Here is a 26,534-nt window from a genome sequence, read left to right on the forward strand (position 1 = left end):
GAAGTGAAGCAGAAAGTAGAAAAACAATTTTTATAGCCAGTGTTTCTTATAAAGCCCCCATTTCTAAAATATATAGAGAATTGAGTCAAATTTATAAGGATACAAGTCATTCCCAATTAATAAATGATCAAAGAACATGAACAATTTTCAAATGAAAAAATTAAAACCATCTGTAGTGATATGGAAAAATGTTCTAAATCACTATTGATTCAAGAAATGCAAATTAATACAATTCTGAAGTACTACCTCATGCCCATCAGATTAGCTAAGATGATAGGACAAAATAATGATAAATGTTGGGGATGTAGGAAATATTAATGCATGGTTGGTGGAGTTGTGAACTGATCTAGCAATTTTGGAGAACAATTTGGAACTATACCCAAAGGACTATGAAATTTTGATCCAGTAATGTCTCTACTAGGTCTGTATCCCAAAGAGAGAATTTTTAAAAGGGAAAGGACCCTTATAGCCAGAAATGTTTGTAGCAGCTCTTTTTGTGGTAGCAAGGAATTGGATGCCCATCAGAGAATGGCTTAATAAATTATGTTACTTGAATGGAATATTATTTGTTCTATAAGAAACAATGAGCAGGCTGATTTGAGAAAAGCCTGGAAAACTAATGCTGAGTGAAGTAAACAGAACTAAGAGAATATTGTTGACAGTAACAGCAAGATTATATGATGATCAACTATGACTTAGCTCTTCTCAATAATATAGTGATCTAAGAAAATTCTAATTAATGTGGGATAGAAAATGTTATCTGCATCCAAAGGGAGAATTATCGAGACTGAATTAAATTGAACTAGATTGAAGTATACTATTTTCATCTTTTTTTGTTTGCTTTTTTCTCATGTTTTGTCCCTTTTGTTTTGATTTTTATTTTACAACATGATTAATGTAAAAATATGTTTTTAGAAGATTGTACATGTTTAATCTATATCATATTTCTTGCTGCCTTTGGAAAGGGAGGGAGAAAGGGAAGAAGAGGAAAAAAATTTGGAGCTCAAAATGTTGCAAAAATTAATCTTGAAAACTACATGTAATTGGAAAAAAATATTATTGAGAAAAAATTTTTTATAAAAAAGAATTTATCATGCTTTTTTTCAGGGAAGCCAAAGAGAGGCCAATATAGACCCATTTCTTAATGAAGTTACATTCTAAAAAGAGAGATAACATAGAACTATGCACTAACAAGAAATAAATTGGATAAATTGGAAATAACCTGTAATGTAGAGGGCTGGAACTATTGAATCAATGCACTGAGGTCAGGACTGCTGAGCACTTGAAGCTAACTACTGATTGGACGATATTCTATTGGGCATATGCTTGGAAAATGGTCCTTTCCACTATCCATACTGGCTCAATGATCGGTATATAGAGGATTGTAGGAGGGACCAGGGGGTGGAGAAAAGCTAGCTAGGGACACACTCTCAGTGGGAGATGAGGAAGAAGGCGCTTATAGAGATTCTCTTCCATCCCCTTCACTTCTACCCTTAAAGACCAAGAATAAAGACAGACTTTTGCTTATCCTGACTTCAGCTGATTCTGGGGTGTCCTGGGTGCTAGCATGGTCATTACACTGTAAGATAAGGCATTGTTTTTAAGGAGGTCTGGGAAAGGTTTCCTGCAATCCAATAAAAACCCCAGATGTCTTTCATATGAGCCATTGGTCCAAATACATTAATCTCTCTTGTATTGTTGGAGGGAATTGTTTTTAATCCTGTTTATTTCTCCTTATTAATTTTATTTTATTAAATTTGGACAACATGCTATCCTGGTAAGATTTTTTTTTCATTCTGATTTTATAATCATCCAACATATTACCTATCTCTCATAGTTTTGTGTAGATTGCATATTTGATTAGCTTGCCATCTAGGCCTTTTTTCCCAAGTAACTTCATTCCTGTAGACTCAAATCAATCCAATGCAATAAACATTTATTAAGTGCAATGTGCTAAGCACTAATAATACAATTAATAAAAAGTCTCTGCCTTCCAAAAGTTTACAATCTAAAAGGTGAAAGAACATATAAAAGGAGGCAAAAGCTGACACAGGGATACCTAGTTGGGGGTGGGGGAAACAGAAGAATCTTATTCTGTAGGTTTGAAAGACCTATAAAAGCAGACAGACCAATAAAAGCAAAGTGGCCTAAGATGAGAATTTAATTTCTGATTTTGATAAAGGAAGACATCATAAAGAGTTTGGTACTTTACTCTCTAGCCTTCCAATAAAAGTGGAGAGGAGGCTGAGGGAGGTGGTGTCAGTCAGGACTTGAATTAGTAGCAAGATGATAAGAATTAGAGCTTATCTTGGGAAGGGCATCTCATTCCTTGGAGTTAAAACCAGGCAAAGCAGCATAGGCAAAACTCTTAAGATTTACCCACATGAATGAAATCATATCTCCTTCAAATAATCTCATACTCCCAGTTGCCTAAACACTATCCTTACCATATCAAAGGTTTAATAAATATTGAAGGAATTGATTTTCATCTTAGCATCAGTGCTAATGACATTCAAAAGATTTTGAATGCCATATCATTCCTTTGCTGTTCTACTGCCTGAAGTCTTTACCTATAAGCACTTTAAGTTTATATAGATAATTTTTGCCAATATTATCTACTAACAGTGGAGTGATTGGGTCATTCTCCAGTGCACCCAAGCAAGAATATAGTTGTTTAGAAATAAGAGGGGATCCAAGAAAAGCATTTTCATTTCTTCATGCCTCAGAAGGTACAATATTCTTCCTCCAAAGTTGGAAGGGAAAGAAAAAAAAATGTGCTATATAAATTACAATTCATGAAATCTCAAGTAAAAGTGATGCATTCCATCCAAATTCCTTTTATATCATATTCTCAATACTTTACAATATATCTTACTTTTTTTTTTCTTTTTTTTTTTTTCTTTAATAGCCTTTTATTTACAGGATATATACATGGGTAACTTTACAGCATTAACAATTGCCAAACCTCTTGTTCCAATTTTTCACCTCTTACCCCCCCCACCCCCTCCCCTAGATGGCAGGATGACCAGTAGATGTTAAATATATTAAAATATAACTTAGATACACAATAAGTATACATGACCAAAACATTATTTTGCTGTACAAAAAGAATCAGGCTCTGAATTATTGTACAATTAGCTTGTGAAGGAAATCAAAAATGCAGGTGTGCATAAATATAGGGATTGGGAATTTAATGTAATGGTTTTTAGTCATCTCCCAGAGTTATTTTTCTGGGCATAGCTAGTTCAGTTCATTACTGCTCCATTAGAAATGATTTGGTTGATCTCGTTGCTGAGGATGGCCTGATCCATCAGGACTGGTCATCATCTAGTATTGTTGTTGAAGTATATAATGATCTCCTGGTCCTGCTCATTTCACTCAGCATCAGTTCGTGTAAGTCTCTCCAGGCCTTTCTGAAATCATCCTGTTGGTCATTTCTTACAGAACAGTAATATTCCATAATATTCATATACCACAATTTATTCAGCCATTCTCCAACTGATGGACATCCATTCAGTTTCCAGTTTCTAGCCACTACAAAAAGGGCTGCCTCAAACATTCGTGCACATACAGGTCCCTTTCCCTTCTTTATAATCTCTTTGGGATATAATCCCAGTAGTAACACTGCTGGATCAAAGGGTATGCACAGTTTGATAACTTTTTGAGCATAGTTCCAAACTACTCTCCAAAATGGTTGGATTCGTTCACAACTCCACCAACAATGAATCAATGTCCCAGTTTTCCCACATCCCCTCCAACAATCATCATTATTTTTTCCTGTCATCTTAGCCAATCTGACAGGTGTGTAGTGGTATCTTAGAGTTGTCTTAATTTGCATTTCTCTGATTAATAATGACTTGGAGCATCTTTTCATATGACTAGAAATAGTTTCAATTTCTTCATCTGAGAATTGTCTGTTCATATCCTTTGCCCATTTTTCAATTGGAGAATGGCTTGATTTTTTATAAATTAGAGTTAATTCTCTATATATTTTGGAAATGAGGCCTTTATCAGAACCTTTGACTGTAAAAATATTTTCCCAGTTTACAATATATCTTACTAATCCCTGAATTTTGTTAAGTGTAGAGGGCTGGAACTTTGGGGAAGTATACTTGAAACAAGGGTACTTACCACAAGGTGTTAATTCAGTGGAATTGATAAGATGATGGTTCTTTAGTATACATATATTTAGTACTTAGCATGGTGATATAATGGTTCTCTAGCTCACACATACATAGTGTTCTGTAGTGATGTAATCATACCGAGGTATTTAAGGGCTGAGAAGCACTGGAAATGAAACATTCCATTTTTCACCATCCTCGTGGTGGCTCTCCTTCCTCTGTATTTCTCCACCAAGATCAAGATTGGGCCAGAACAAAAACTCTAGACTCTATTTCTGACCATTCTTGTGGTGTCTATCCTGCTGAGACCGAGGCCCGCCCGAAGGACCTCCAAAAAGCTAGCCCAAACATTACGATTAAGTACAGTTGCGCTAAAACTAAGCATGAGACACCAAAAACTGCAATTTCCCCACACACACACACACATACACACAAACTAATGGATTCAAGAGCAGAGCCATTAGATTCTAATGGGAATATTGAATCTTGCAGCAAAGTAGTCTATAATAAGTTGTTACACAACTATAATAAGAATATTTTAAAATAGCTGATATTTAATGAAATAATATTCCCAAACTATGTATATTACATCCTGAGTTCATGCAATGATCCTAATTAATGCCCTTAAATGTAACAGTAAACAACAGAAATATTTCCCACAACAAAACAAGGAGTAACACTCGGTATAGTGTTTACAATGGCATTTCAATGTAATGCAAGACAAATTCCAAATTTTAAAAAATGCCAACCAAAAGAATTTCTTCCATAGCTTTCCCATATAGCAAGCGTGGTGGGGGCAGGAGAAAGAAGCTAAAATATCTTCCTAAATATAGGATGAAAATGTAGCTAACATAGGGAAAGAGCTGATTTCCAAGATAATTGCCACCCACTCCTTCAGTCCATCCTCCCCCTAAAATAGAGTAGCTAGCTTAACTATTCAGCATGCATTACTTGAAACTCAAAATAAACACCCAAACAATATATCCAGGCAAATTCCACAGGCAAATTCACATTCCTTAATGATGAAATTGATCATTAACTCGGAAAGACGCTTGATTTCACATAAGCTCTATACATTGATATGTATGATCTGTGAGATAATGAACAAGTCTCTTAAATTCACTAAACTTCAATTACTTCTTCTGTAAAATAAATTAAAATTGAGATAATACCCCATACTAATTAATTTGTTTTTTGGTAGGGATAACCCTTTAAGCATTGTGAATTTTCATTGTTGATGCAAAGCATCTTCTCAAGTAATGGGTAACTTAATTCTTTCACAGAGACATTCCATTTCATTATCTAATATCTCTTTCAATAAGTTCTTCCTTAAATTGAGCAAAAAGCTACCCACCCCCCACTTTCCAGCACCAATTTCTACTTGTTAATGACAGGGATGCCTTTGAGTCATAGAAAAGCTTCATTCCCTAGCCCACAAAATAAAACTCAAAGCATTTCAGGACTGCTCTCATTCTCCACTTTACTGTCTTCACCTTTCTAATTCAATAATCCCCATCCTTTCATAATTGAATCCACGAATAAAATGCTCTCAGATGCCACCATCACTCCCAATCTGATTAACCTACTATATAAACAGTCTAACTTGACAATATTCCTTTTAAAATATGGCACGTGGAAACTGAAAGTTAACTTTGGATGCCACATTTAACAAATTCAAACATAATTAATTAGGAACTAACTACAATAGGAACCACATAAAGCCAATTAGTGACCTTTCTATAATATTCAAAGTATTATCTTTCTTATTAGTTCTCATATTCATTACAATTCAATCTCTCTTACTATTCCTTATAATCCCATTGTTCTGATATTTTTATCAATAAAATATAGTGGCATAAGTATATATAAATAAAAAATAAAGATATCTAAAAAGGGCAGCTAGTTGGTGCAGTGGATAGAGCGCCAGCCCTGAAGTCAGGAGGACCTGAGTTCAAACCTAACCTCAGACACTTAATACTTCCTAGCTATGTGACCCTGGCAAAGTACTTAACCCAATTGCCTCAGGAAAAAAAATAATAAAGATGGTTACATTATAGAATACAGTAAATATTCTTTCAATGATTGATAAGTGAAATTTTGTAGCAATTAAAGGATTTTTTCACCATCTATCCATCAATAAATCTAGAAGAGGAAAGAAACTTCTTTGTGGCTATCTTTTTCAACATTACCAATCACAGAGATAATCCTGAGATAAAGCAATGAATTGTCACATAATGAATGTAAAAAATTTTTAAACAGGACTCACATGCCCTGGCCTTTTATTAAACACAAAATTCAACTCAAATGGGAAGCTGGAGCCAAGATGGATGAGCAAAGGCAGGGACTCACCTGAGCTCTCCCCAAAACCTTTCCAAAAACCTTTAAATAACAACTCTAAACAAATTTTAGATTGCCAGAAGCCACAAAAAGATGGAGTGGAACAGTTTTCCAGCCAAAGACAATTTAGAAGTTTAGCAGAAAGGTCTATTGCACCAGGGTGGGAGAGTAGCATAGCCTCAGTTCTAGCAAACCAAAAGTAGGCCTTGGGGGCTCTGAATTAATGGCAGCACTGGCAGTTTCCAGATCTCTCAGCTCTAGGAAACCAAAGACAACTTGAAAGGTCAGTAGGAAAAGCTTTACTCCCTAGGGCCAGGGGGCTTTGGGAAACTAGAAAACCAGGAATGAGACTTGGGATCCATCAGCTGTAGCAGTAGCAGTAGTGGCAAAAAGGGTAGTACGGACAGCAGCAGTAGTGACTCGTGGAGCTTTCAGATAGTAAGGGAGTTGAGCAACTAATTATAAGGAGGTCCCTTTACTAGCTCTGAAGAAGGACTGTTGCTTTCCCCATACTCAGATCCAGTCTATAGTCCTGGTTCACAGTTCCAGGATGAGGGAGAGCACTAGCACTCTAAAATTTACAGCCAGAGTAAGTCAGGGAACCTCCTCATAGTTCCAGGCAGAGAAGAATACTTGCAATCACTCAAAGGCTAGAGTATATGCCAGGGGAACATCAAACATTTCTCCTTGGATCATACTACCTTGGAAGAACTGAAAACTTACAGATTCTTAGTAGGATCTTTGAAAACAGCCACACAAAATCCCTGAAGTTTGAGACATTGCACTCTCTACCTTGGAAAAAGAGTCATATTTTAATAGAGTTAAAATCAAATAATTTAATACAAATAAATATAAACAATAAAAAAAAAAAAGATTTTGACCATAGAAAGTAATAAGGAATATCAAAAAAAAAAAAAAAAAAAAAACACATTCAGAAGAAAATAAAAAAACCAAAGCTTCTATATCCAAAGCTTCCAAGGAAAATAAGACTTGTACTCAGGTCATGGAAGAGCTCAAAGGAGATTTTGAAAATCAAGTAAGAGGTAGAGGAAAAATTAGGAAAAGAAATGAGAGTGATGCAAAAGGACAAAAAAAAGTTAATAAATAGAAGAATGCCTTAAAAAAGCAAAATTTGCCCAATAAAGAGATACAAATGCTCACTGAGGGAAATAATTCCTTAAAAATTAGATTTGAACAAATGAAAGCTAATGACTTTATAAAAAATCAAAAAATAAACAATTAAAAAAACCAAAAGAATGAAAAACTAGAAAACAATGTCAAATACTCACTGGAAAAACAATTGATATGAAAAACAGATTCAGAAGAGATAGTTTTAAAATTATTGATCTATCTGAAAGTCATGACCTAAAACAGCCTATATCTCCTCTTTCAAGAAATTATTAGAGAAATACTGTCCTGATATTCTAGAATCAAAGGGTAAGGCAAAAATTGAAAGGATCTGCTGAATCACCTTCATAAACAGATACTAAGATGAAAACTCCTAGAAATATTATAACAAAATTCCAGAACTCTCAGGTCAAGGAGAAAATGTTGCAAGCATCTAGAAACAATTCAAGTATAGTGGAGCTATAGTCAGAATTACATAAGATTTAATAGCTTCTACATTAAAAGATCAGAGAGCTTGGAATGTTATTTTGAAGAGCAGTGGAGCTAGGATTACAACCAAAAATCACTTACCCAGAAAAACTGAGTATAATCTTTCAAGGGAAAGGGGTGACATTCACTGAAGACTATCAAGCATTCATGATAAAAAGACCAGAGCTGAGTAGAAAATTTGACTTTCAAATGAAGTTCTCAGGAGAAGCATCAGGGTATAATCAGGGAAGGGAAATCATAAGGGACTTAATAAGGTTAATCTGTTTACATTCCTACATGGGAAGATGATACTTGCAACTCATAAGAACTTTTTTATTATTAGGGAAGTTAGAAGGAGTATATATATATATATATATATATATATATATATATATATATATGTAGGCAGAGGGCAGAGATGTAAATTGAATAGGAAGGGATTATATCTAAAAAAATTAATAAAATTAAGGGGTGAGAGAGGAATATACAGGGGGAAAGGGAAAGGAAAAGGTGGGATGCTATAAATCATCTGCCATAAAAGAGGCAAGAAAAAACTTTTACACTGATGAAGAGGTAGGAAAGGGGAGTGGACTTCACTCTCATTAGAACTGGCTCAAAGAAAGAATAACCTACATGCTCAATATGGGCATATGCAGGAAAGTGGGAGGTAAAAAGGATAAGAGAAAGGGGAGGGTGATAAAAGAGAGGGCATATTAGGAGAGACATAGAAGCAAAACACTTTGGAGAAGGGACAAGGTGAAAGGAAAGAGAATAGATTAACCAAGAGGAAATATACTTAGCAATAACAATTGGGGAAAAAAATGTTGAAGCAAGTTTCTCTGATGAAAGCTTCATAGGGAACTAAATTTATATTTTAAAAAAGAGCCATTCTGCAATTGATAAATGGTCAAAAGATATGAGGTTTTCAGATGAATTAATCAAGCTATTTGTAGCCATATGGGAAAAAAATGCTCTAACTCACGACTGATTGGAGAAATGAAAATTAAAACAATTTTGAGAATTGTAGAATATATTTCATAGGTATCTTATATGGAAAACTACCTTAATTTGTTATCTATATATGAATTGGAAGTTGCTGGGTGGCGCAATGGACAGAGTAGCAGGTCTATTGTCAGAAAGATTCATCTTCCTGCATTCAAATCTGACCTCAGATCCTTATTAGCTATGTGATCCTGGGCAAGTCACTTAACCCTGACTGACTCAGCTCTTTGTCTATAAAATGAGCTACAAAAGAAAATGGCATAAAATTCTAATGCCTAGGGCAAATTTGGTCATGAAGAGTTGAATGATACTGAAACAACTAAATAATAACAAAAATATATGAATTATTATTTCTGAGTAAATCTACATAGAGTGCATGCCTAAATAATGTATTTAAGGGAAATGCAAGTATTAATTGGCTATCTAAAAGTAAGAATTTTCATCAGGCAAGTAAGTTATTGGTTCTTTTTTGGCAACGAATCTAGGAAAACAATAAAGTTAAATTGGTGAATAGTATTTTACCAAACTTCCTGGTTAGTGATTTGAAATAAATTGAACACCTCAGTTTCAACCCAGCTGAGCACCTCATGACTTTAAGTATGTGTCAAGCTATAACCTATGCTTGTTTTATATAGATCAATATAGCAGTTTTCAAACAGTTGTTCTCAGAAGCCCTTATACTCTAAAATTCTAAAAAATATTTGAGGATCCCAAAAAGATTCTGTTTATGTGAGTTATATCTATCAATGTTTACTGTATTAGAAATTAAAATATAATTTTTAAATATGTATTAATTCATTGAAACAATATTAAACCCATTTACATGTTAACATTACATAGTTTTATGAAAAATAAATATATTTTCCAAGAGAAAAATATTAGTGAGAATAGCATTGTTTCACATATTTTTGCAAATCTCTTTATAGTTTGGCTTAAGAGAAAATAGCTGGATTCTCAAAGCTGCTCTGCAGTCAATCTATTTTTCTATGTAGGTTTGGTTGACATATTCAAAGAAAAATTCCACCCTACATACATACATAGCTTGAAAAGCAAAGAACATTTTCATAGTTTCATAACTTATTGGTGGTGGTTGTTGTTGTGGTTGTTTTTAGTAAAAATAGTTCTGACCTTGTAAACCATCCTCTGACAGGGTCTTAAGAACTTCCAGAGGTCCAGAGCTCTCATTTTGTGAACTACTATATATATATATATATATATATATATATATATATATATATATATATATGTAAGTTAGGGGAACTCAAACAACAACTAGAATGGTACAGGATAAACTAAGACCTAAATTCAGAACACACATTATCAAATCACCAAAGTGATAATTAAAAAAGGAAAGAGACAAATTAATAGATTTCTTAGTCAATTTCAAAGAAGTAAATTTAATGGAAATTTCAATACCCTTTCAACTATGAGAAAATTAGATTTTATTATGATTTATATCTTTAAGATTTCAATAGCTGTGTGGTCTCACTGACATGAAAAAGTATCTGTTCTGACAGGGACAACTGCATTCCATCCAACCTTCATCATTTAGTGTAATTCTTCTCCAAAGTCTTTCACAGATTTTCTACACTGATCCTTCCATAGAATCATCGAATATGCTGAAAGTTTTCCCTTAAGCATGTCTCATTTTTGGATACGAGTCAAGATAGAGCTCTTTTCAGATGATTATTCTAACTCCTTTTCCAACTGTATACATGCTTGATAATATTCTTTTTACTATGTTCTGAAGGTAGGTAATCATTAAAAGTTTGCTACTCTTTTTGTACCCTGCATATGGCTCTCCATTCCTCTTTGGAATCCAAATCTTTCTCCCCCCTTACTCCAACACTTAAAATTACTCAATTTTAACACTGTTGATAGTCAATAAAAAGAGGGGAATAACATAATCTAGAAAAAGAAAACATGAAATATATTCTGTAAAAGGCTTTACTTGGAAGTTTAAATTCATAATTAAGTGGCTTCCCATGATATTCCTTAGTAAAATGATTTGAATCTTCCTTCCTATTCAGTTCTAGCTCTGTCATGTGAGAAAGCTTTATTCAGTTATGAGAATTGTGAGGAAATTGTACTGCAATGTTTGGATCTAGCCCTAAAGCTGGACCATCTCTACCTGTTGCTTAGAAATACTTAACTAAAGATTGAAGTCATACTGATCAGAAAGCCAGTCAGATACAAAGTTTGATGCAAGTTCCTTTTTGTTTATCCCTTTGATTGAATACAGACACTTGGGGTTGGGCTGAGAAAGTAGGATATCTCTTTTTATGATTTCAGGGAATTACACTTGTTCACTCTCCCCTTTCCAATTTGGAATGCCCTTAATCTTTCCTCTAATTAGAAAACTTCTGCTTTATACCCTGTTAATTCCTTATTAAAAAATTTTAACGCATAAAAATCTTTCTCCTCTTGTATTCAGGTCCAAAGTCAAGCTGATGAGGCCTTATCCAAATTTTTTATGTAATTGGCATACATTGCTTAATAAATTCGTATGTTCAGAAGTGCAAACCTTTATTCTTTATTTCCGATTCCATCCATCACAGAGTAAAAGTGAGGATGAAACCAAGAAAGCAAAGGGGTGATTACAAAGCCAGCATAACTTCAAGAATATATCATATCAAAATAACTTACTTTTTAAGGGTTATAAGATTATTGAATGAGAAAAATGATTTAGATTTTAACATTTCATAATTTTTCAAGCTATTATCATGGGGAAAGAATGCAGAGATTTTGACTAAACAAATAGTACATTATATGAATTCAGAACTAATTAAAAGGTTAAAACCAAAGTGCATCAAAGTCATTTGGAAAGGAAGTCTTTTATAGAGTGTTTAGGAATCTATTTGGTCCTGTGCTGTTCCAAATTTTTATCAATAACTTTGGTAAAGACTTAGATAATAAGCTAGTTAAATATATAATGTACACAAAGCTAGGAGGGATAAGTATTGGACGATATAGTCAGAATGAAAGGAAAAAAAAGAGATTTGCAGATAGAGGTTTGATGTACACCCATAATTAATAGGTATGACACAGTTGAAAATCCAGGAAAGTAACTTGAAAAGGGGTGGATTGACATAGAAAACCAAGAAAAAACAGTTTCAGGAAAACCCTGAGAGGAAAATGTATTCAGGACAGGATAATAAATATTGTCAAATGCTATAGAAGTGAAGAACTATAAAGATTAAGGGTCATTAGAGTTGGCAATTAAGAGATACTTGGTAATTGAAAAGAGCAGTTTCAGTTGAATAATTAGGACAGAAGCCAAATTGCAGGGGGTTACAAGAAGAGAGATCAGAGAGGTATTGAGGGTAGGTAACATTTTCGAGGTATTTAGTTGAGAAAGGGAAGCTATATGACAATTGCTAGAGGGGATAGTAAGATCTAGCAAGGGTTTGTTTTTTTTTTATTAAGTATAGAAGAGAATTGCGTGTGTTTCTAGGCATAGGGTAAGGCCCAAAATTGATGGAGATATGGAAGATTTAAGGGAGAAGATCACAGACCAAAAGCTGGAAGATAATTCAGAGTACAACTCGCTCATTTTATAAATGAGAAAATCAGACAAAAGATGGCTAAATGATGTCTTTAAAGCCACACACTGTTAGGAGAAGGATTTGAACCCAGATCTTTGACTTCAGAGTCAATGCTATTTCCATTGTAGCATGGTAGTTCCTAGATGTGAAAGCAAACTACCAAAGAGAGGAGGGAGTTAGATCCAGTGTATGTGTATGGTGAAGAGAAGGACCAATTCTAACTCAAAGCCTGAAATAAAGGAGTAGATAGTGTGGAATAAAGGCAAGAAGTAAGATAAAAAGAGGAAGAATGATGTACTTTGTGAATGGCTCCAAAGTTTTGATGATATAAGTGGTAGAAAAGAATATGATAGGAATGAAATGAGAGAGCATGGAGGGGAAAATAAGATGGATTTGAGGGGAAACTTGGAACATGGAATCAAATGAAGGTATTTCAGTAAGAACAGTAGTTAACAACCTAAAATGAATCTGTATTCTTTTGTACTGAGCCAAGTGAGATCAGGCTTTGAGACAGATTCACTTATTTCAGATCTCATTCAACTTGGTTTCATTTGTTTAATTAGTTTTCTCATGGTATTTTAAAATTAAAATAATATTTCTCTTCAATTGCCTTTTTGAATTTTTAAAAACTGTTGACTTTGGTTCCATTTGTAGCAAAACTTTACGTTGGCTCCTTTTTCAGATGAATCACTTCTTCGATGCTCAAGGAATATAGGTAAAACCAATTGAGACAATAAATCAGAGGGAAAAACCAGACTTCTGCAATTCCAGCAACAAACAAAAGTAATCAAAATCTAATGTTCCATCTTCAATTAATTTTCTGAGAATGTTTTTTTATTGGTGACATAGGACTATTAGTGGACCTTTCCTACCTTAATTAACTCCTCTACTAAGACAAAGTATGAAACAATTGTTTTTTTTTTTTTTTTTTTACTTTAAAAATTAACAAAGAATGAAAGAAATTACATAATTTTTGGCAAAACAGTATGGGAATATAAAAAGAATGTTATCAGGAAGCCAAGATCATTAAAGCAATTAAAGATTCACTCTAAAGAAACAATTTACCTATCTTAATTAAGGTAGGTAGCTGGGAAATACTCTTTTAACTCCTTAATTTTTTATCTTTTGGCTCTACTTTAAAACAAACAAAAAACTTTGGGAGGCGTAAAAAACTTGATTGATCCTAGAGTCTATTGTTCAAGCTTTTCTCTTTGAAGCAGTTACCTGGTCACTTCCAGGCTTACAGACTTGGCTTACTGGTCACCTTAGAGCATAAAAATTCCCACTTGGATAAGTAAAGGGCCTTTCATAATTAGTAGATGTTTCAAGGCTAGGAGAGTCACCCACCCAGAGCTGCTAAACACAAGTTCCCAAATGGAAATGAAATCACTACCCCAAGTGCTGTAATACCTTCCTTGAATATTCTCTTTATAACAAACATAACTCATTACCTTCAAACTAACAGTCTAGCCTGACAATTAAAAAGCAGTCTTTTTTTCTTCCTTTTAAACATAGATTATAGGTAATTCCAATTAGAAATTCTAAGTGGTTAGGTCCCAAGATAAATCCATCCATAGGGACTCAGTGTTCTTCAAGTGTCTAAATACTTGAATAATTCAAAGATCTATGATTTCCCTTCTAGGGGTGATCCTTTCTCTAATGCTTATTACAATTCTTCTCCTACTTAGTTGATCTTTCAGAGGTACCATGACTGAAAACTTCATAACCATGTGGAGAGCCTCCCCAAACTTAGACTTACGTTCACAAAACAGAGTTATAGTTTGTCACCAGTTTCATTCTCAAAGCTTTTTCAGCCTGGTAGGGATTCCTAGAGCATTGGTCCAATGGCTTAACCTCCAAAAACCCAGCATGACACTTCATAATGAAATATTGAAGGAGGACTTCAATAGTAATGAATGATGTGATACCAATTAAATATTTAATAATATCATCTTTTATAAGATGTTATATACAGTATACTTCTTTCAGTCACTGGTGTATAGGACTATTACTTGTAGCTTAATAAAATTAAAATTTATGTTGTATAGTAGTATCTGGGTTTGAATTATGTCATATAGTTTGTGAATAACTATGTTCGAGATAATTGAAACAATTTTAGATCAGGATGATTAGAAATAGCCCTAGATACAGTGGGAGGCCTTAGACTTTTTGAGCTAGTGCCTTTAATAAGTTTCAGTTTGATTGAGGAAATGCCCAATCAGTGATTAAGGATAGGTAAGACCTGAGTCAGAGAATGGCTGGCTCTGAGGGGAAGATCCTCTGGCTTTCTGAAGAAACTTGAAACAATTGCTATTTACATTCACTCTGAGTCAATCAAGGTCCAAAGCAAGATCAAGTGGAGCTGACTCTCCCTGATTGATCAGCAATAGGTCCAAGGGTAGGGTGATAGTGATGATTTAACTTTCAGAGTATTTTATTTTATACTAGGACAGTCTAATGTAGTAGAAAAAAGCAATTGATGTTAAGTCAGAGGACCCAAGTATAAATTCTGGCTCTGTTGTCTAAGGCCCATGTATTTAGGGCAAGTAGCTTAATTTCCCTGTAGCTCAGCTTCTTATTTATAAAATGAGTTTATATATTAAATAATTTCTAAAATCTTTCCAACTCCTAATATTCTGACTGCTAATATTTCAAAATTTAAATATGGAAATTCTATGCATTTATTTTTAAATAATAAATAATGTCAATCTTTCTATAGTTTTATAACAGTAGAATTTTTGGTGTGACATCGTCTGAATATGTTATATAAGCAGAAGAGGAAGTGTGGTGGAGAAGATAGAAAGCTGGCTTTAGAGCCCAAATAATTTGAGTTTAAATGCTGCCTCTGATACATATTGGTTTTGTCACATTTGGGAAGTCACCTTCTCAGTGCCCAAGGCAACTCTCCAAGACTTTAAATAGTAGGGCAGGTTCAGATCCACATTAGCAGAGAGTTTCTTCACTGGGAATTCCCTGTACTATTAAAACATATCTGGTCCACAAGTTAGGAAGCAACACTGTAAAGGGACCTCGATTTGGAATCGAAGAATTTAGATTCAAATCCCAGTTCTTCATCTTACATCTTGTCCAACTTTAGGTACAATTCCCTTTACAGCTGTTTCCTCAACTGAAAATAAGTTGTTCTCTGGTGTCCTTTCTAATTCTCAAATTTTGTGGTTGTTTTACTAGAGGAAACTTTTTTTTCTTTTTCTGCTCTGCCTCTGACTCACCCAAGGGACCTATATAGTATAGTGCAGGATAGTAGTGAAGGTAAAGATCTTGAAGATTCACTGGATGGTCCCTTTCCATTCTCCCCTTTCCATCTGATCTCTACATCCCCTCATCCCTCCTTCATAACCAAGGCAATCCATTCAGTGTATAATAGTATTCTTTGGCAGGTCCCATAGAGCAGGGATTCTTTTTTTTTTTTTTTTTTTTTTTGCAAGTTAGTTGGGTTTAAGTGATTTGCCCAGGGTCACACAGCTAGAAAGTGTTAAATGTGTCTCAGGCCACATTTGAACTGAGGTCCTCTCACTCCAGGTCCAATGCTCTATCCATTGCACTATCTAGCTGCTTCAAATCAGGATTTCTTAAATTGAATCCTTTTTGGTAAGAAATTGTTACCTGATCTCAGTGTCTATCTGGCTGGTTTCCATTCACTGCTCCCAGATTGTCATTTTTTGGGGGGAAGGCCACTATCATTATTCTCAAACTTAACTTTGTTTCCTCCCATACTCCCTTTTCCTTCCCAGGAGACAGTGCCAGTTTTCAAGTAACCGGATCACAAAAAGATTATACTAAGATTGTATTACAACTCTTTCATGATTTCAGTGTAAGGATGTTTCTAGTCATTTAAAACTTTTCCTCTATTTCATGCCCAAGTCTGAATACTTTAGGCCTCTTTAACATCTACTTTTTATACACTGGTCCCACAGTCCTTCCCTACAGAAGGAATATATTCTCTGGTAACAAATAGAAACTTTTCCTATTCAATAGTAGCTATTTTCTACTTGGAATGGCTCAGAATGAGTCCATATCCATTTACCTCTTCCTTCCCCCAGTGGCTAGGCAGTGTGCCTCCTACCCACATTAGACTCTCCCACTGAGTTTTGGGCAATTTGTTGACTGCAATCCAGTTCCCATTGCATTTGTCTATTCATTCCCATCTTCCTCTGCAGCAGGTCATGCAAATTGATTTAGTATAGTTTGAGAAAGCCATGGAAAAGGGAGGGAGAAGGGTCAACCCACCCCAAAGAAATAAAAATTTCACGTCCCTTTTGCAAATATATACAGTATCATAAAAGAGTGGAGTAACCAAACACAGAGATTATCAACTATGGGCTCATAAGAGAAATAAGTCAACTATAAATCCAAAATACTACCTAATGGAAAATGATTGTTCTAGACTAGGAATGCTACTATAGCTATGGAAGAAACTTCCATTGTTCATAAATTGACAAAATGCTTTTTATGTACTAGGCTTTGTTCCCTACCTTTATACTAAATACCAACCTAATATAAATATCAAAATAATCACCCTAAGCAATTTTTTTTCAAGTCCTCCTTCCTCTTCGAGATTCCTTTACATGTGGATAAAACACTTCTTTCTGTGTTTGTTTATGTTTAAATTGCCTACATAAACTCCTGGTAATAAGTAAATCCATATATTCTGGATTTATGTAAAAGCAACCAGTATGATTCCATATTTATAGTCATTTAACAAATAGAACTACTTTGACAGTTGAAAGTACACATTAATCCTTGCATTGCTGAATCTTAGTTCTATTTGGATATGAGGTAATGTACAAATCTTAGACCATAAATTTTCTGAAGTGGTTACTATGGATTTATAATTGACCTTTCTCCAAGTATATAATGAAATGCCACATTTATAGCACATTTAGGATGTCCACAATGACACTTTTGTTTTCTTATCCTTGCAATAGAATAGTATAGATAAGAATAGCTATAAATTCTATATTAAATATATAGGATAGCATAAAATGATATTTAAAAATTGAATAGGTTGAAGAGTTAGAATGAGGTTAGATTCTACTAAATATGTTATTCTCTTTATAATAATACTGTATTAAGTTCCCAATAGAAGGTTTACCCACAAGCCTTCTGCCTCAGAACAGAAGGTTGTGGTTTTGTGATTGTAATTTTCCAGGTTATATTATGTTTTAAATTTGGTTATACAGCAGGTATTTTGTTTTGTTTTTTTCATTATGATGATTCATTCAAGGTTAAGGAAGAGAAGACAAATGAAAAGATTGTTAAAATAACTCATATATTTTAATTAAAATCAGTTTTTATTTCATTAGTTTTTTTACTGTCTTTAATTAACATTAAAATAGTCTTCCTAGTAAATCATTTCCTTATATATAAGTGCAATTAAAAATCCTTTCGATATTTCTAAAAGCAACAGAATTTTAACCTAAGCAATTAGTACTTTACTTTTAAATATGCTGCGCTTCCAGGAGGTCATTTTTTCAATTTAAAAACTCTAAGAAGCCAGAATCATTTGAATACCATAATCCTCTGAAGATAAATGCACAAAGATAATTTATCTGCTTATTTATTTGGGATCCATCATTATGGATATCAGTCTCATGCTTTGCAGTTTTCTGAATGGATAATTTAGTTAATAGTTAAATTAATAGTTAATTTAGTTAGTTAAATAAATACTATACATTTAATAGTTAAAACAGAGATAGCTCTCTTACTACTAGGATATACCAGATATTTATAAAATTATTTTGCAACTTTAATTTTTGCTTCTAATGATTATGTGGCTATTACTTGAAAAATGCAATTGATTGAATTTTGATGCATTTAAATTTAAATTTCTAGACTTGGACTCTTTTGCATCATTCATATTCATTTTCCAATTCATCATTAATATTCTCTAATTGCTATGCTATTTAATCAGTTGCACTGATGATACTGTCCTGTCCTAATCTTCTTGGTTAAGTTTGTCATTGTTGTTTTTTTTCACTAAATATAAATAGGTCATTTACACGTGGCTTTCATCATGTAGACATCCAGAATTATTCAAGTTTGCAAATATATAGGTCTTTACAATTAGATTACATAGTATATACACTAAAATTAGACTGATTGTACTTCAATTCAAGAAAATCAAACATTATTAATTATCAGTCTCAGATGAAAATTAAGGAATAGATTGATTAGGTTATGAGACAAATCATCTATGTCAGATATTGATATTATAAAAGATATTAGTTAAAGACTAGAAGTGAGAGTTAAATTAATGCTTTCCTAAAGTCATTTTCTTCTCTGTACCTTCTTTTCCCCCCTTCTCCCAGAAACACAACATTAAATTCTTTTCAATGGGGATCCTTGTGGTAGTTTCCTTTTCATATTTGTAAAACCCTTTTAGAGATTGGATAAAAATATACACATATCATGTAAAAATTATGATAAACAAGATTATATTCATTAGTAGTCATTTTCACATCACATTTATGAAAAACAGGTCAAATTAACATCCCAATCCTAAGGGTTTTTAATACATGAAGTACTACACAGAAATACACAAACTAATCTGTAAATGGGTATTCATACCGTCATAAATCCATCCAGCAAACCTGAATCGGGCTTAGGAGGTGCTTGCAGTCGTTCCATTGACCACTTTTCAATAATAGATGAGACTTGGCTATTTTCAGTATTTAAGATTCTGAACCCTGTCATATTAACACCACTATATCGGTAGGGTTCCACATCAAGAGCAAAGAGGTCCTGAAAGAAAGGGAGAAAAGAAGGTGGGTAAATTGTTATTTTAAACAAAGATTCTTAACCAATCTATACTATTAACCAAAATTCGGCTATTTGAATTTTTCTCAAAAAAGAAACACTGAATGTCAACAGAGGGGTTATACAATGAAAGGCATATGAAATGGAGACATAGCACACCAGTGAACATCTGGAGATCAGTTCACATCTGTTCCAAAGCATAGGTCTAAAGAAAATTTTCCATACATGTATGCCTGGATAGATAGACAAAGACAGAACATTTTCTAGGTGCATTCAATATGACAGGTAAAAGTATATATGCTGACTAAACTATCAATTTACAGAAGACAGGGACTGTCTGTTTAGCTCTCATTGTATAAATCAACTATGTCCCTAAAATCAACTGTAAGAAAAACTACAAATAATAGCAATCGAAATAAATATTTTTTAAGTGTGCAGTATGTATAAAGCATTGCCTAAAGGGTATACAGGAAAAAAGAAGATAAGACATGATCTTTGTCTTCTAGGAGCTTACCATCTTATTAGACAAAATGACAGGTAAATACACAAAAAATAAAAAGCTTTATTATGATAGGCTTTATATAAGTAGACTGAACAATAAATGTTATCAATTCAGAGGAAGAAGAGATAATTGTAAGCTGAGGTGGTCAGACAAGGCTTCAGATAAAAAAAGAAGAATTTAAACTGAATTTTAAAACATTGGTAGGATTTTATTATACATTGGAGATTTGAGTAAAGACTGAGCAACTGGAAAGGCCAATGCAATTCAAAGAAAAGAGAACAGAACAATTTACATGGAGAAGGCTTAAGTAGAAGAATAGTAGAAAATAAACGTGGTCAGATAAACTGAAGTTTATAGACTATATAGAACTTTGAATACTAAAGAGCTTGGATTTTTATCCTCAAGACCAAAAATGCCAATGATTTCTTAATAAAATGCTGTTTTTTTTTTACTTTGGAATTGGTGTGGTGGTGTACAATTCACTGATCACTGAAGGACTGTCCACTATATTTCTTCTCCCATGAGTATAATAAGGTTATTACATCGAGTAGCTTAAATATCCACTAGGTCAAGTTTTAAGATTTACTGGTTGCTAGCTATTGATTAGAAAGAATTTCTCTAGGCAACAGAACACAAAAAGGTTTTTTTCTAAAAGAGAACAGCATGATAAATAAGAATTACAACAAGGAGAAAATATGGAAGCAGGGAAGCCAAATAAAAAAATTACAATAATATAGGCAAATTTTAATGAAAACTTGAAGTAGGATGGTAGCTGTAAAAACTAAAAAGGGGAAGATCTTAGAGACAGTTTGAAGAAAGAAATGACATCATTTAATGGCATCTCAGTGTGGAGTGGGAATAAAAACACGATAAAAAGAATCAGCTATGACTCAGAGGTTTTGATCCTGCATGACTAGGAGATGACATAAATATAGGCATATCTTAGAGATATTGCAGGTTCACTTCCAGATTACCAAAATAAAGCAAATATTACAATAAAGTGAGTCACATGATTTTATTTTTTATTTTTTGGATCATATAAAAGTTAAGTTTACACCATACTCTATTAAGTGTACAATAGGATTTTGTCTAAAAAATGTACATTTTTGAATTTAAAAATACTGTATACTTTTTCAAAATGCCAACTATTGTTTAAGTCTCTAGCAAATTGCAATCTTTTTGCTGATGAAGGATACTGCTTAGATGTTGATGGCTGCCAACTGATCAGGGTTGCTGAAGGTTGAGGTGGCAGTGGCATTTTCTTAAAATGAAACAATGAAATTTGCTGCATCAAATCTTTTTTTTTTACTTGCACATTTAAAAGATATTTAGAGTTATTAATTGGATGATTTTCAATATTGTTGTATTCAGGGAATAGGGAGTCCTAAGGAGTAGAAGAGAGATGGGGAAATAGCTAGTTGATATAGTAGTCAGAATACACACAACATTTGTTGATTAAGTTTGCTTTTTTTATATAAGTGTGATTCATAGTGCATTAAAGTAATTACAATAGTAATATTAAAGGTCACTGATCATAAATCACCATAACAGATATAATAACAATGAAAATGTTCAAAATATTGTGACAATTACCAAAATGTGAAACAGAGATATGATATGAACACACGCTGTTAGAAAAAATTGGTGCTGATAGACATGCTTCATGCAAATTTGCCACAAAACTTGAATTTATTTAAAAAAAAAAACACGAGTTCTGCAAAGTGCAATAAAGCAAAATACAATAAAACAAGGTATACCTGTAATTCATGAGAAGAGCTACTTTGAAAGGATCAATAAAGAGTTATTAAGAGCTGCGATGTATGGGACACTATGAAAGGTGTAAGGGATACAAATTCAAAATCTTACAATGGTACCTATCCCAAAAGAGCTTTAGATATCTAGAGTCTGAAGTAAAAATGTCCAGGAGGCATTTGAAAATATAGAAATGGAAACTGAGAGAAAGGTAAGAGCTATTAGATACAATTTGTAGAGTTTTTCACAGAGAAGTGGTGGTTGAAGCTATGAGAATAAATGAGTTCTCTAAGACTGAGAACTTAAAGAGAGAACAGAGAACAAAAGACTGAACCATGTGAAATGCCAACATTGTCATGGCAGGAAGACAAGAGAGGTGAGTGCAAGCGATTAAGAGGGCACAGTTATAGGAGGAAAACTTGTATTGCACAATATAATGGAAACCAAAGGAGGGAAAGCTTTAAAGAAAGAAGTAGTTGTCAGTGTCAAAAGCTATACCAAGGTCAAAAAGGATGAGTACGAAAAATCCTTTAGAGCTGGTGCATAGAAGACAATGGAATAGTAGTTTCCACAATTTCAATGGAATACTGAGCTGGACACCAGATTGCAACAGTTTAAGAAGGGAATAAGTAACAGTAGCAAGGAAGTGGAGATTTCTAATGCTAACTAGATTTCTAACCATTCAAGAAATTTAAGTTATGATACCCATAATAACAAATGAATCCTCTTTAATTAGGAAGAAACAAAAAAGGTTGAAAATTCATTCCAACTAAGTATAACTTTTAAAGCACATTGTAAAATGGAATTTAAAAGTGAAAATAACTAAAAGTACTGATTCAAAAAGCTTCATGTTAGTAGGATATTAGAAAAGTACAAAATATAGTTGATATGGTTGAGATTCTAGCATGTTAGTCTTAAAGGCGTTTTTTTTCCCTCAAGATAAATAGGTCTTTAAGATAGTCTCCACCAAAACATTTCTCAAGCATGATTCACAGAAATGGAAAAATACAGTTGCCTAACCAGGGTTTTCTACAAAACGTTAATGAAAATTGCTGTGGAAATCTGAGAGTGATTTTAAAGTGGCCATCAGTAGGCAGCTGCTGTCAAGTTGTCTTTAAAGCAGCTTTTAACCTTTGGTACTTTAAAGCAAAAAACACTTTGAAATGAGTCGCTTAATAGGGAGGTCCCTTCTCTAGATATTTTGTTATCTAGATCTGATCAAGTCCTTATAAAGAAATTTTAGTTTTTATGTTCCCATGGACTCCATGAATCAATGATACAGAGTTAGTTCCTTGTTGTATTGAGAATTTCTATTTCAGTAGTAATAAAAGAATGAGGGATGCACATTTTAAAGGCAGAGTAGCACTTAAAAAAATTATGGTCCTGAAAAATAAGGCAAATGCAAAGAAAAAAAATTCACTGGGAATTAAAATCTGCAATCATATTATTTCAAAATCACTAGCTTACCTCTAAGCTTTCTCTGATGCCAGCTGATATCACTAATTCTTACATTTTGATTTTTAAAATGACAAAATATTACTATAAAAAATGCTGACATATTTCTTCTATCTCACTTAAAGGCTCTTCCTCATGACCAAATTATAACAATGAAAGTTACTGCTATTTAAAGCAAAGTAAGGCCTTTTGCCACCATCCTCTTGTTTTAACAAAATACTTACCAATGTAGTAAAGATATAATGATAATACTCAGTCATCATTCCCATAGCTAATGCCTAAGAGAGAAACAAAAATTTAATTATTAAAAGGTCACATAATATGTAAGTGTGTGGCTTATGACAAGTGAGAACAAAACAGTTAATTCAACCAGTATGCAATCTACTGTATTTGAGTTACACTCAAATGAGGTCAAGCAAATCATTTCTTAGCACTTGAAAGAGATTAGTAACTATTAAAGGAATTTATGAACCAGGTCTTCTAATAGGAAGATTACTATCAGAATGTTGGGTGTTTTAAAGACTATAGTTTTACATATTAATGAAGGCATTAAGATGCTATCCAAACCCTGAAATCAGAATATCTTACTTCATCGTATTTTAATGTCTGCACCAAAAATAAAATTTAAAAAAATTTTAAATGAAGAACGCCATTTCATTTGGAAAAGTAATATTACACATTTTTTTTAAGAAGTACCAGCAAAATAAAGGAATCCTCATGTTGAGCCCTTTAAGATTTCCTTTGCAGTAATGGAACAGATCCAAATTTAAAATCGTTATTCAAAAAATATAGATAATTAAAAGTAGGATTTCTGGTCTTCCTAGCTGCAATTAGTGAATTGTTATGGTTTAATTACACATTCTTAAAGTTTTCATGAATTTTCTAACAACAAAACCAACAGCTTTTGGAGTTGGAATATCCACAAGAAGAAACTATATCTTTTCCTCATTCTGAAAATTCCTTATAAACATTTAGAGAGCATAATCCCAAAGGTATTCACTTTAGTTGATAATGATTGCCAAATTCAATTTTGTATATAGAGAAAACATCATGAAATGGAAACAGGTGTTTTCACAAGTGGCTGGTACGTTTCTGTAAGATCATTCTCTCTCTAATCTCATCCATTGAGCAGTTTCCACAATACTATTGCCAAATGCATCTCACCTTGTGAATAAAATAGCAAAAGAATCTTATTTTTCCATTACTTATTAATGTGTTATAAATATAACTATTATAATAATGGCTAAATAAAAATAAATGTTATAAACATATGTATATAATTCCATTAATTAAGAAAAGATAAAGACTATACTGTATGTAGGCTATGGATTTTGGGACAGGAAATATCTAGAGATTCTAGTTGAGAAGTAAGGACATTTTGTGAATGGAGTAGAGAGAAATGTTTTCTAGGGGCTGTGATGCTGTGAGAGGGGAGAAGGAAAGATATTTATAAGTCAAGAACCTACTGATTTCATGACTAAATCTCTAGAAAACAATTCTAAAATTGATAGGGACTATAAATTAGTTTACTGTAAAATTACCAAGATCAAGTGTATAGGGTTGTATGTCTGAATATATATTATGTGACTGTTACAACTGTTGGAGAAAAAATTCAAATGATGACAATTACATGGCATTAAAATTTGTGTGTATAAGCTAGTTTTAGATAATATACATTGTTTACTAGAAACTACCCTTTTAGTAAAACTGGGCAAGGACATTTAGATAACTTTATCCAAGGTTTTACATTAAAATAAGCATGCAAAAGGAAAAAGATTCTTGCATATGTAGACATTTGTACCAGAGAATATCTGGAATTACTATACCTAAGTAAATAAGTGAATAAGAATTGACTATTTGGTTAGTGTGTGAAGAGGAGATAAAATGGTAGAAAAGTCTGATTTAAATCTTCACTGAAGGAATATAGAATAGGTAAAAGAGGAATGACACAGTAAGAAATAGAAAAGTAACATCCTTTCAGAGTATCATCCTCTCAGAATATCATCATCTCTTTTTTCCAAGTATAAATAGTATTAATAATACAAATATTGGGGGGGTTTGCATACTCAAATTCATATTTTACTTCAGTGATTTTCAGGCAATTGCCAAGCAATTTTCTAGAATGTATTAGCTGCATTGTGATCTATGTTGAGGGAAGGATTTTTTACATAAAAAGTATTTTAAGTGAATGAAACCACAGATCATTTGGAATTCACATTTATTCATAATATAAATTTGATAAAGTGGAAGCTGAGCTTAAGTTGAGAAACAGGACAAACACTCTTCTTACATTGTTTGCAACTTTTTATTGAGGGGAAACAAACTGAATCCGTGTAAGCACATAGAAATTTGTACAAAATAATGGATTCTATAACAACTGGAAAAAATATGGGAATAAGGATTGGAGCTATGATTTCAATGACATTGAATTCCCTGAAGAGGAAATTCTCTTTGACAATGTAGCTCAGTCTTTTTTGAAACATAAAACCTAGGAGAGTTCCCTACAGCCCAAAGAGGTTACCCAGAATCATGTAGTCAGGATATATCAGAGGAGGAACATGGATATTTAATATAACAGGGGAATTCAAAATATTAGTGTGGGTTGACCACACTAATAGCAGAACTTGAATTAGTCATTTACAAAAATAGCCTCCATTCCTGGCTAACCCAACTCATTCAAAATACCTGGAAGTCACAGAGAGGAAGAAGAAACAATTTTAGAAAACTTCTAACCTGGCACTAGCCCATCCTTGTTACAGATTTAGTGTTCAATCCTACTCTAATCTATAATCCTTAGCACTACTGTGGATGACTAGCTACCTGAAAGTTCTGTAGTCCTTTGTTATCTATCTGAAGATTCTGTAGTCTTTCCGCTAGATACTTGTCGACTTCTACTGCCTTTAATATGAAGCCACTCAGGTTTCTCTGCTCAACCCCAACCTGATTGATTAGCCTTTCCTGGTCCTTCACCAAGCATCCTTGCAGTCAGTTTCTTCTGCCAATATAGCTGAGATTCAGAGAAATTAAGTAAATAGTGCAAAGGTATACAGGCACTAAGTGGTAGAACTAGGATCCAAATCTAGGTCCTCTGACTCAAAATAAAGATACCATGCAGCCTCTTAGAAAGATGACTTGATATCTTTTTGACTACTGGGGTTTCTTCAAGGTTGGTTAGGGACTTTCATAAATAATCTTCAATTATTAAATGCAATAAAAGCAATATTGGATCTTAAAGTGAATGCATCGTTGAACAAAAATCTTACTGAACGATGAAAAGATAACTGAAACTTCCAGCCTCATAGAGAAAGCTTCTCTCTTAATGTTCCTGGGAATGCTCAGAGCCAAGAAAATAAGCAATTTATATTTTACTACATGCAAATAGATAATGCACTTGATTCATTTAAAGAATCATCCATTAATGTCACATTCCAAAAGGATTGGGAAAAT

At 33.3% G+C, this 26,534-nt stretch overlaps 1 protein-coding gene across 3 annotated transcripts in view; it reads right to left on the minus strand.

The window, feature by feature from the left end:
- GRIK2 (glutamate ionotropic receptor kainate type subunit 2) overlaps nucleotides 1-26,534 on the minus strand; it is an 827,779-nt gene that overhangs the window by 449,524 nt on the left and 351,721 nt on the right. For all 3 annotated transcript variants that reach the window (XM_031964481.1, XM_031964483.1, XM_031964482.1), the window contains 2 exons: nucleotides 23,312-23,365; nucleotides 19,190-19,363 (listed from right to left, as the gene is read on the minus strand). In XM_031964481.1, coding sequence (XP_031820341.1) covers nucleotides 19,190-19,363; nucleotides 23,312-23,365 — 228 coding nt within the window. The remainder of the gene's footprint in view (nucleotides 1-19,189; nucleotides 19,364-23,311; nucleotides 23,366-26,534) is intronic.

Source organism: Sarcophilus harrisii, chromosome 4, assembly GCF_902635505.1.
Source record: "Sarcophilus harrisii chromosome 4, mSarHar1.11, whole genome shotgun sequence".
NCBI classification, from domain to species: Eukaryota; Metazoa; Chordata; class Mammalia; order Dasyuromorphia; family Dasyuridae; genus Sarcophilus; species Sarcophilus harrisii.